A 13,106-nucleotide genomic window follows, 5' to 3' on the forward strand; every position below is an offset into this window, starting at 1 on the left:
ACTGTTTTATTACTAAGGATTCATAGATTACAAGGGACCTAGGGGAAATGGGAAGATCATTAACCATCCACCCAGTTATAAGAGCTAACCCACAATGGATTTAAATTTTCCATGCACTCGGGAATATCAGCAGTTTTAGTCTGATGGGAAGAGATTTGTATTTCATTATGAGGATACCTGCTGCCGTGTTGCATGTGCTCTCAGTCAAAACTGTAATATGTAAATGAGACCCAGGGTGCACTGCTCCCAGCATCATTAGTCAAGGGATAACCTCAGCATTCCCCTATTTTATTATATGCACATGCCTGTACTGATCCTTAAAAGAAATAACATCAAGTCAATTAAGAAAGGAAAGAATGTTGCAGCCTTGAAGACAGGTCTGTGAACATTAAGGTCTCTGAAGGAGGGAAAGAGAAATGTTTCCGAGCCCTCATTCCGGGGGTGTAGGTGCATCCTTTCATCATTTCCTTCGACATGCACATTCCAGACCTGCAGGCAAATTTAATTTCAGTTGCATAATCATCAGCGCATATGATCTACATAATGTTTTTCAATTACCCATTAATATGCTCGTATTCTGGAAGGCTATTGAAGCGCATTTGAGATGAGGCAAATTAGCAACAATGCACACATGTATGAAATCAGGTAGAGGAACTCATGCCCTGTAGACACTTTTAATGCAGATTTCTCCAGAATGCCAAGTGGACGGCAGTTCATATATACCTACTAAACAAGACATGGGTTTTGTTGGCACATCAAACAAATTACTAAAAACAAAATGGTGGTAGATTCATTTCAAATCACCTGCACTGTCAGGCAAACTGTGCCAGTACCGTGAACCTGCTGTACCGATGTGTGGGTCCAGGAATTAGTCTGGTCTCAATAGTGAGGACTGGTCAGTGTCAATGTGTCAGTGTATTATCCTACCCCATTTATGAATTGGGAGAATAAAAGGATAGAATCCGTCTCAGTTCCAAACTAAAAAACTAAATCACCACCATCTCAATCAAAGGATCTTGCTATCTGAATATGCAGATATACAGTACTGTGCAAAAATTTTAGGCAGGTGTGAAAAAATGCTATAAAGTAAGAATGCTTTCAAAAATAGATGTTAATAGATTATAGTCAGGGATTTTGTAGGCATATAGTCAGGTGTTTGATTAAACAATTATACCAAACAGGTGCTAATGATCATCAATTGAATATGTAGGTTGAAACGCAATCATTAACTGAAACAGAAACAGCTGTGTAGGAGGAATAAAACTGGGTGAGGAACAGCCAAACTCAGCTAACAAGGTGAGATCGCTGAAGACAGTTTACTGTCAAAAGTCATACACCACGGCAAGACTGAGCACAGCAACAAGACACAAGGTAGTTATACTGCATCAGCAAGGTCTCTCCCAGGCAGACATTTCAAGGCAGATGGGGATTTCCAGATGTGCTGTCCAAGCTCTTTTAAAGAAGCACAAAGAAACGGGCAACATTGAGGACCAAAGATGCAGTTGTCGGCCAAGGAACCTTACTGCAGCAGATGAGACACATCATGCTTACTTCCCTTCGCATTCGGAAGATGTCCAGCAGTGCCATCAGCTCAGAATTGGCAGAAAACAGTGAGACCCTGGTACTCCCATCTACTGTCCGGAGAAGTCTGGTCAGAAGTGGCCTTCATGGAAGACTTGCGGCCAAAAAGCCATACCTCCGACATGGCAACAAGGCCAAGCGACAACTATGCACGACAACGCAGGAACTGGGGTGCAGAAAAATAGCAGCAAATACTCTAGACTGATGAGTTTAAAATCTGCACAACAGAATGTGACCCGATCAAACACAAGTGTGATTCTATTAACGTTGAACGAGCTTGGTGTGGTTTACTGTATTGGGCTCAACATGAAGTTGATACAGATTGTGTGAAGTTACATGCCTGTTCTTTTGTATACATGACTGGTAAGTGCGGGTCTTGTAATTAGTAAAGTTAGGATCTAATTGGCTACCTTATAAGTACAGTAAGCCACGGTATGCACTTACAGATTTAAGCGCAATTCACGCTTGGCTACAGTAGGGCCTAACAATATGCTTATGCTTTTAATATCACTGTAAATATCCAATCTTTTGTGTATCAGTGGGGGAAGTCTTTGAAAATTAAATGTTAAAGTCAAAGCCATTTGAAATGTTAATATTGTCAGCGAATGTGTGTACTGGAATATAAAAATACAAATGGCATGATTTTATGGCATTTTTACCTAAATAACGTGTGCATACCTGGAAAATGAAAATGCAACTGTGGGATTACATTTGCATTTTAATAAAGTCCACTATATGCTTCAATACTGTTCTTCTACTCTATTCTTATTACAAAAAATTACAGTAATTTGAAGTTTACGTGACTTGATTTCAAATACATTTCAAATTAAGTCAATCAATGTTTGTTTTGCATCCATAATTTATGCAAACATCCGGCATCAGACATAATGCACAATGGTGATAATGAAGTAAAAATAAAATACATGGACTAAAATGTGACAAATTACATTGACTAAAACTAGACTAAAATTAAATGACTAAAATGTGACTAAAACAGATAAGTTAGATTTAGTCAAAAGAGTAAGACTAAAACTAAAATCTAAAATAGCTGCCAAAATTAACACTGCTACACGGTCCTGTTAAAATCAACTTACTATAGCTAATTTAGTGTGTTTTAGACGCACCTTGGCTCCTGCATCTGCCACATAAGATTTATCCCATGGGTCAGCTGAAGCACAGCGATAAGAGTTTCATAATACAACACCGGACTGACCATTCTTCAGAAGATACTTTTTAATCTCGCTAAACTGACAATGGTGGTAAACTCTATGCAGTCTTTAAATGCAAATAGTCTAAAATAGATCCCAGCAATTCTGGCATCAGCCTCTTAAAAGAACATCTTTGGAAGGGTCACTGTTAGCCCAGACAAAATACAAGAAGGAGCACTTTAGACCTGTGTATAGCAAGCCATACGATATCCTTGGGCTTTCTGTATTTGTCAATGATATGGGCCATTTCTCTAGTTTTGGCCCATGGAGCAGGAAATCCAAAGACAGTGTGAAACTTTAAATATAACACAAACAGCTCATGGAGGACTTTAGGGTTTACACAGATCTTGACTGTAGGATTGTAAGCAATCTGGAATTAGAGATTTCAATGAGAAGGCAACTGGAGGAGGGATTAAAAATAACAAAGTCAATTAATGCAAGAATGCATGGAAAAGCAAAATGACCAATATCTAGTATGACTGGGTTTAATCAAAATGGCAAATGACCTGCAGTTATGCAAGAATTAGTAATAAAAAGTGTGGCTGCTGTAATGTAAAGTCATAAAGTAGAAAAGCCCAAGTCATGCATAAATAAGTTATATACAGTGACAAGGCTTTCTTTTCAAATATGACAATAAGGCACAAACAAAAGGAAAGTCAGAAAAGCCAACAGCACATAACAAGCAGAACAGTCTTATATGCAGTACTGAGAAAAATACCAACTATTCAATGGATATTGGCATTGAGACTGGTTTACTTAGATGGTAAATGCTCACAGAATAGCACTGCTTTTGTGAAATAATAGTACAAACAGGCTATATATATGAAATTATTATCAGGCAATGTGTTAACTGGGAAATATACATTTAAGAAAATTGAAGAAATGATGGAAACAAACTTAATTACTTTTTCATTGATATTATATGCTGAATGATTTAAGTGAAAACGCCTTACAACACTTTTCTATATATAAAACAATATATAGGTGTATACATTTATAACAATTAGAATTGTATATATCTAGCCCAAAAGAATCCAGTCTCTTGTTTACTGTAAACAAGCCAGTTCCATTGTTTTCCAATTGGGTCATACGTGTCCTAGATCTGATGCACTTTAGGTTAAAAGAACGGGAAAACAATTTCACAACCACGCTCAAAAAAGCAATGTTATGCATTATTCATTGGGAAAAATTAGGCAGCCCATAATTGTATTAGTCTGTATTTAACTGCAGAATGAATCTACTTCAAACAATACAATGCCAGAAACCGAGTCCCCAGCACCACTTACATAAACAATGATAAAAGCTGCCCCTTCATCACCCTTTCATTAAAGACAAAGGAAAGGCATGGCTGGCAACTGATTTTCACTGCACCTATTATCAAGTCCTTTGCAGTGGTAGTGTATCCTACAGTTGAAACCTTTACTGATACAATGCCTATTCGACTTTCTTCAAGCCCAGCCTACAGTTAAATAACATGGAAAGGCACAAGCTCACAAGTAGGTAAGTAGTGATTATGTAGGTAACTGGGAAGCCAGCTCTACCTTCATATGCGTCACAGAAAGGAAAAACAGAGATGAAGATGCAGCATCTGTTTACACGATTGGTTTAGATATTGAATTAGAAAGGACACGGACTCTGGTGAGGGGCATCTCAATAAGGACCGAAAGCAAGAGCCATGCAAATCTCATTCTCAAAGGGAGTGTTTTCCAGGGCCTTCCAGATATGGCTGAATCAAAGCTGAGCTGCTGTGAGCAGGATTCCCCAGGGGACAATGTGCAGGCAGCTTCCAAAACCGAAGAGATCGAGAATACTACTAGGAAATTAGGAAGTACAGGTCTTTCTGACAATGAATGCAAATTGGAAAAGGTTTATTATGCAAAAAACAATCATGACTCCCTTAGGTGCTTGTGTATTATGCAACTCGCTACATGAAACTCCATACATGCAGGTTATAAAGGAGACAAATTAGTATATTTGTAATAATTAAAGTGGAATGAGAAAAATACTCTTTATTCACTGAAAGTAGCCAATTACCTTCTGCAGCCTATGTTAGTTATAAAGGGAAATTAGGAAATTTAAATAAATGTGGAGCTCCTGTTGTTTCTGGGCAAAATGTCTCAACAGGTCAGTGATGCTCATATCAGCTGAAAAGCATTTGCAAACAGCAGCAGCAGCACTGCGCTTTAAATCACAGTTCAACTAAGGTCATATTACATGTGGTAACTCAATTCACTCTACATACAAACAGAAAAACTGTATAGATTTGTTATGCATTGAACGATGAGATAAATGTCTTCAGATTAAAAATTATTATAACTTCTTTTGGAACCAAGGCACCCAGACAGACAGGATTGAGATAATTTGATGGATAGGTAATTAATGCTGCTTTAAAAAAAAAAAAGGTGACTGAGGTGAGTTACCCCATAGCATCTCGCACAGTAATCCAGAATCTATTTTTCAGCAAGTCCCTTGACTTGACAACACAGAACAGCAGTTATACAATTAGTAGGGAAAAAATAACTAACATTAGGCTCTTTAATTATTTATTGACTGACTCCAATGCAATTGCATAATTGGCGCTTTTTAATCACAACAGCAGGATATGTTGAATGCTGCACTATTTTGGTACAACCAACTAAATTATCTGAGGGTTTGTTTTTTGGCTTTTTTTTCTCCTTTATTTCACAGGAACTTCACAATTACAGCAGCCAATTAAGCTTCAGCATCACTTACATAATTTAGTTGCTTCGCATTTATAGGCAATTTTCCAGAAGAGACAATGGTACTGTAAATCCAACAGGAAATAACACATTTGAAGGGGAAATGCATTTGCACAAAAGTCCAAACAATGCTCAACCACCAACACAATCAGAGTTGTGTCAAACTATGATCCATACTATACACAGCCCCCCCGTTTCCTATGGAGTAAGAAAAGATACTCTTGCCCGACTGACTTGTTGAAGGAAAGTGTCATGTTGTTGTTTTTTGGAGTTTGTTATGCCTTTTATCACTTTAACCAGAGAGCAATTAAAACCTGCAAAAGAAAGATTTGAAAACAAAGCCATTGTCTTCTTAAGCCCCCAACTCAGAACGTCTTCCAGGCTTAATCACTAGAGATACACCACTTGCAGGCAAGGATTCCCATAATAGCTGCGAGACGTTTAATTAAACTAGCAAGGAAGCGGTGAGGAGGATTACCCCAGCCTGCAACGTGGCCATTACTGGAATTCATATTAACACCTCCGCATTTTTAAAATAGCGCTGAGAGACCATTAACAGCCTTATCAGATTAAGAAGATGAGCATCTCTAAGCCTGTTCTCAAGCAGAATGATGAACATGTTGAAAAATTGTTTGTCGAAACCCAACGGGGTACTAAAGCAGGACCCAGGAGTCAACACTGCAGTGCCTTTGAAGTGTCTGGCTTACACAATCTATTAGGCATAGGGGTCGTGCACTTTAAATACTGCCTGGACACAGGACACAATCCCAGGTGTGGTAAAGCCTTTTGCTTTTTCTCAGTATGTCACACTTACGTGGTTCTCCCACTTTGAGGATTTCACAAAGCATCTTCGTCAGCTCGATGCTGCTTCGACCAAACGGGCACTCGTGCTTGTCTTCCCGACTGCTGTTTTCCAGAACAATCTGAAAGACAAAGAAGGAGACGGAGTTGTGAGAAATGCAGAGCACTGTTACAGTGAGGGAAAAGTATTTAATCCCCTGCTGATTTTGTACGTTTGCCCACTGACAAAGAAATGATCAGTCTATAATTTTAATGGTAGGTGTATTTTAACAGTGAGAGACAGAATAACAACAAAAAAATCCTGAAAAACACATTTCAAAAAAGTTATAAATTGATTTGCATGTTAATGAGGGAAATAAGTATTTGACCCCTTCGACTTAGTACTTGGTGGCAAAACCCTTGTTGGCAATCACAGAGGTCAGATGTTTCTTGTAGTTGGCCACCAGGTTTGCACACATCTCAGGAGGGATTTTGTCCCACTCCTCTTTGCAGATCCTCTCCAAGTCATTAAGGTTTCGAGGCTGACGTTTGGCAACTCGAACCTTCATCTCCCTCCACAGATTTTCTATGGGATTAAGGTCTGGAGACTGGCTAGGCCACTCCAGGACCTTAATGTGCTTCTTCTTGAGCCACTCCTTTGTTGCCTTGGCTGTGTGTTTTGGGTCATTGTCATGCTGGAATCCCCATCCACGACCCATTTTCAATGCCCTGGCTGAGGGAAGGAGGTTCTCACCCAAGATTTGACGGTACGTGTCCCTGTCCATCGTCCCTTTGATGCAGTGCAGTTGTCCTGTCCCCTTAGCAGAAAAACAGCCCCAAAGCATAATGTTTCCACCTCCATGTTTGACGGTGGGGATGGTGTTCTTGGGGTCATTCCTCCTCCTCCAAACACGGCGAGTTGAGTTGATGCCAAAAAGTCCGATTTTGGTCTCATCTGACCACAACACTTTCACCCAGTTCTCCTCTGAATCATTCAGATGTTCATTGGCAAACTTCAGACGGGCCTGTACATGTGCTTTCTTGAGCAGGGGGACCTTCAGTCCTTCACGGCGTAGTGTGTTACCAATTGTTTTCTTGGTGACTATGGTCCCAGCTGCCTTGAGATCATTAACAACATCCTCCCGTGTAGTTCTGGGCTGATTCCTCACAGTTCTCATGATCATTGAAACTCCACGAGGTGAGATCTTGCATGGAGCCCCAGACCGAGGGAGACTGACAGTTATTTTGTGTTTCTTCCATTTGCGAATAATCGCACCAACTGTTGTCACCTTCTCACCAAGCTGCTTGGCGACGGTCTTGTAGCCCATTCCAGCCTTGTGTAGGTCTACAATCTTGTCCCTGACATCCTTGGACAGCTCTTTGGTCTTGGCCATGGTGGAGAGTTTGGAATCTGATTGATTGATTGCTTCTGTGGACAGGTGTCTTTTATACAGGTAACGAGCTGAGATTAGGAGCACTCCCTTTAAGAGAGTGCTCCTAATCTCAGCTCGTTACCTGTATAAAAGACACCTGGGAGCCAGAAATCTTGCTGATTGATAGGGGATCAAATACTTATTTCCCTCATTAACATGCAAATCAATGTATAACTTTTTTGAAATGTGTTTTTCTGGATTTCTTTGTTGTTATTCTGTCTCTCACTGTTAAAATACACCTACCATTAAAATTATAGACTGATCATTTCTTTGTCAGTGGGCAAACGTACAAAATCAGCAGGGGATCAAATACTTTTTTCCCCTCACTGTACACTGTCATGTTGCATGATAACCAGTTTGGCATGTGGCAAACTAGAACAACAATGGATAATCTCAGGATCAATTTAGTAATTCAAGACATAACATGCAGATGTTAAGAGAGAAGGTATGCCTGTATCAAGCAATGATGTGCAAAACATCTAAAATAAGGATGTGATAGGCATTACCATAATTTATATATATAGAAAGATTTAGCAGATATTATATGTAACCATGTGTAGATGTATAAGATTTGCATTTGGAAAACATTTCAAGCCTCTTAAATGTTCCAACCTGATGCATGTACTGAATTAAGGAGCACCTGAAGCCAGTGACAGGATCGAGGCTTCCCTCTCACAACAGTACAAAGTGCATCAATGACTGATAACCATAAAAGAGATTAATAGCTTGCTTTCAGATTAAAAAGAGAGAAAAAAACTGCATGGTTTCAAAAGAGACTTTTCCAGTTATCAAAAGGTAAATCTTACATCTCTCGTTTCACTGGAAAACAAGGCAGCGATCTTGCCTTGGGCTCAAGTGTGAAGGAGCCTGAAACACACACCAGTCTGTCTGCTGTAACTCAAAGCTCCACGTCTAAGATTTGCTCAGTAATAGTGAAGCTAAGCATAAAATAAAATTGCCAAAGTGCAGCACTGTTAACCATCTCTTAGTAGGACACCCAATCCACCTACAATCACCACTGTCTTATGACTGCATTAAGCACAGAGCAGTTAGACTTAAGTGTGGGACGACTGAGTCATCTGAGCATGCCGTCACCCCGTTACAAAACACATTTCTGGGGGAAGTTATCAGATCTGTGAAATAAAACTGTCAAATTACAAAAATGGTGTCCGTAAATTAAGAATTTAGAATTTAAAAGCTACAACAGTAAAAATGTGAAAGGTCGAGACATTTGAGGATAGTGTATCCTTTACAATTTAAAAGTAGTTTTTCTTTTCTTTTTTTCTTTTTTTTTAATTATTAAAAGGGTGTTGGGAATAAAATAAGATGGATAATTAGACTAACAATTTTTTCAGAAGCCACTACCACAGTATAGTAAAGAGACACCAACCTTAATCACAGCATAATTCAAATGTAGTTTTAATGCAAAGTACATATGGAGCAGATCTGTCAGATGTATCAATCTGAATGGCATTACACACTATGTAGCTATTAAAAGGTAGTCTATTAGCACATACTTAAACCCAGTAATACGAATTCTGATGTGCACTTTAAGGTCTAATGAGGGCACTTAGCAGGAAAATCATGTCACACATGTAACTCCTCATACTTATACAGATTGACAACCTTCACCCTGTAGGACCTCACCTGTCAGTTAAATGCAATCTTTTATTCATTTTAATTACCTATTCAGATCTTCAATACAATTAATGTGCTCTCAGTGTAACCAGTAGCTGTAAGTGAAAGCCCTGCTCCTACGTTAAGCAGTCCTTCTGTATCAAAGTCTTAAGAAGCACCCAGAAACAATGTCCCCATCTCCGCTACTGGCAATTGATATATGAATGCAATCCTAGGCCATTATCAAATATCAAAGAACAAGTTGAAAAAACGTTTGATACGAGAGGATTTAAATGCACTAAACAACGGATAGATTTCCCTTAAAAATGTATGCTTTTCCCACTTTTAAATGTAGGCAAGTCAGGATCTAGATCAACCCAGAATGCAACCTATTTTATACCAGATCTTCCAAATTAAGAAAAGCATTTGGAAATATAATCCAGATATAATGGGCTGAACGGATTAGATACAAAATTGACTAAGCGGCTGCTCTGAAATCGCAATGTTAGTTTCTACATCTGAGTCTTTGCTGAAAGAAAACCTGACTGAATGTCAGGACAATTATTCTCCATTATGTCTGGCATTTTTTTAACCATTATCTTCTGCTTAATGCTTCTCAAGTCTGAAACCACTTTCACCTTGAGGTTCAGTTCAAATGTAAAAGCTTTAAAGCATTTAACTTCAATGGAATAATGCCAACATGGCTTGTAGAAGGTTATATCCAGGAAAGTTTGTATTTAAATGTATTTAAATGGGAGTAAAACCAACTGCCTTGACAGCTGAAGGAATGGGAATATCTTTTTTCATTAGTATAGCAAATCTGCAACTCAGAAGCTAATTTGTGTAGCAACACTGTTTGTATAACAATTTCTACATACAGATAAAACCATTATCCTAACATCTATACATATTCAAAATCTTTATTCTACACTGTGATACTGCACTGCCAAATAAACAGACTTGACTCTAAACACTGTGGTCCTGCATCAATAGATGACCAACACCACTTTAAGCCCTAACTACAGCCTGAACCCCAACCCTATCAAAACACCAAAATGTAAAACTATGCCAATTCAGATCTACACCCAATTAGATAAATCCAGAAAATAAATCTTTGCTTCAACAGAGGTAATTTCAAAAGTTTCAACTTGGACCAAAATGTAACAATTTTTAATATTAAACTTAAATTTTAGTGCAGAATTTTGCACAATTACTGAAAATAAGTGTAAAATTATTGTATGTCTTAAACTACTGAATCTTCAGTTTATACAACTACTGCCAAGAGAATACTACAGTTTTCAATTGCAGTGAGAGAAATTGTTTTTGTGGTTTCTTTCAAAGCAAAATCCCAGAGGATTTTTATGGGATTGAGGTCAGGACTCCGAGCAGACCATGAAAGCTATTCTCCTTCACCTACTCGGCTATACATCCAGCTTTGTGACATGCTGAATTATCATCTCAGTGGATAGACCATCATCAAAAGACTCCATCAACACCAGCAGCAGGCTTGTGTAAATTATAACGATATGCACGAGCAGCTATGTTATACTTCACGACAACAAGCCTCTACACAACACATGAGCCCTGCTACAATTCATTACCACCGGAGCAAAACCTGTCTCCCAGACAATACCGTGCATGAAATACTGCACAAGAAGGGCACATGGATTCAAATTAGAAATACAGAAGACAATCGCTATTCTGAAAGACGTACCAGGAAAATTTGAAGATTTAAATGTTGCATGAATCTAGGTAAATTCACCTACGAAACTCCAAACAGGGTTGTAGAGAACAAAGAGAAGCTGGACTACAGCCAGACCCAGACCTGGTTAGTACATAAATCAAACCCAACCTGCCAATTAGAACACAGTAATCTTACTTTAAATCTCAATCTACACAAGGTCGCCAACTAGCTGTCACACAGCACATTATCCAGAGCATAATTTGCATTTAGATAAATACTGGGTTAATGGTATTAATCAAACAGCACCATCACCCTGATTTTGATTAATGTTAATGTTAATGTTAATGTTTTGTTCCTGTGAAACCAGACTACATCTTATTTTTCCCCCTACGATGTGCTATATGTATTCTTAAAGGGGAAAAAACAGACTAAGAAGGGTCAGTCTGGCCAAGAGGGGTCTCTTTGACATCTCCCCTAAAAAGTTGGATGCTTAGTCACACAAAAAACTGCTGCCATGCATCCTGGTTTAGTGAGCAAAGACACTGCTCAGGTCACATCCTATGAAACCCAAAGTGGCTAACACCACACCAGGGCAGAGAGGACCCATTTTTCTGGGACAGAAGTAAAACAGAAACAAAGATCCACAATTAACACATCATGTTTGTGACAGTTACTAGTCCTTGTGTTTCTTGGGGTCAAATTCTTTTCAAGATTATTCCAGTTATCACAACAATTGAAACATGTCTATGTCAACTAGGCACCGTATTTAAATTGCTGATAATTATCATCAACTTGTATGTATGTGTGTGTGTGAGGGGGGGGTGGGAGGTAGATTTATCAGCAGTATCTCAGTTGTCAGCGTTTTTTATTGTCAGTGAGAAGCAACAGCAAACATTTCTTGCATATCTCCAGCCGTCCAACATGTTATTGAGATTCGGTGACACACCACATCATTAAGTTTGATGCACAAAAGACTGTTTGGAATCCAAAAAATACTTTCAAACTACTACAATGTTTGATTAAAACGTCAGTCTGAAATCCTTCCTCCTGGATTCTGTAGTACTCCAGAGTCCAATAAATAACTATTACTTGGAGTAAGGGCCATCAGAGAATGAAACCACAAGACATCTCCAAGGGAACATATTAGAAATTCAAACGGTGTGATGAAAAAAGAGTGTCACCGTCCAACATCACGGCAGCAGTCGTCTGAACGTGGATTCGCAAAGTCAGAGTTACTAAAGTCTTGAAACTTAAAATTCTACTTTAATCATGATGACACAGATTGAAATCGCTAAACAAAATGGAGAATATTAAGTGCTAATATTTCCGCCTGTGAAATCATTGTAGAACAGAATGTGCGGCCAATCTTATGTGAAGTCATCAGCATACTTCGATAATGGTACAAGCAAGAAGGTAACGCATCTTCACAACTAACAGAGAGGCATACAAATTAAAGTCAACTGCAGACAGTTACAGACATATTTGAAGTTGTGGTCTTCTTTAAATTTTAATGAGAAAATATGCCTGACCTTTTCCCCCCCTCTTTTCTTTATAAGAAAGTCTGATTGAAAATTCCATTAAAGCACATTGAATGCCTTCTGCTTTTGTATTGTAATATAATGAAAACAGCTTGAAACACCCACAGGCAGAAGTTGCACAGAAACCGAGGCCATGAAGGCATATTTCAGCTTTCTTTGGTTTGAGCTCCTCAAAGAGGATGTCATAGTGCAATGAAACAGGGTACAGTTAACCACTTACAATAACCTTCTAACGCTGAGCAGGCACATTTATGATTCAGATTAAATGTTAAAATTAGAATTAAATTTAGCTCCACAAAAAAGTCCATATCTCTCTCTATTACAGCATCGCTTCACTGAGTACTGGTAAAAACTGCTGTGTAAAAGTACACCATATGCCTTCAAAACCCTTCTGAAAATATTCACTGCAATGAATGCTTCCAGCACTAAGACCATATCTCCTAAGTGTTTCTCACGTTCGTGTGGTTAAGATTACGCGCATTCAAATCGAGGGAGATTTAAGGCATGGCATATTTTAAAACATTTCGTCACGAGGGTCTCTCGCA

At 38.6% G+C, this 13,106-nt stretch overlaps 1 protein-coding gene across 7 annotated transcripts in view; it reads right to left on the bottom strand.

The window, feature by feature from the left end:
* elmo1 (engulfment and cell motility 1 (ced-12 homolog, C. elegans)) overlaps positions 1–13,106 on the bottom strand; it is a 115,154-nt gene that overhangs the window by 54,915 nt on the left and 47,133 nt on the right. For all 7 annotated transcript variants that reach the window (XM_066715754.1, XM_066715752.1, XM_066715753.1 and 4 more), the window contains one exon: positions 6,324–6,432. In XM_066715754.1, the coding sequence (XP_066571851.1) occupies positions 6,324–6,432 (109 nt within the window). The remainder of the gene's footprint in view (positions 1–6,323; positions 6,433–13,106) is intronic.

This window comes from Amia ocellicauda, chromosome 10 (genome assembly GCF_036373705.1).
Source record: "Amia ocellicauda isolate fAmiCal2 chromosome 10, fAmiCal2.hap1, whole genome shotgun sequence".
In the NCBI taxonomy this organism is placed as follows: domain Eukaryota; kingdom Metazoa; phylum Chordata; class Actinopteri; order Amiiformes; family Amiidae; genus Amia; species Amia ocellicauda.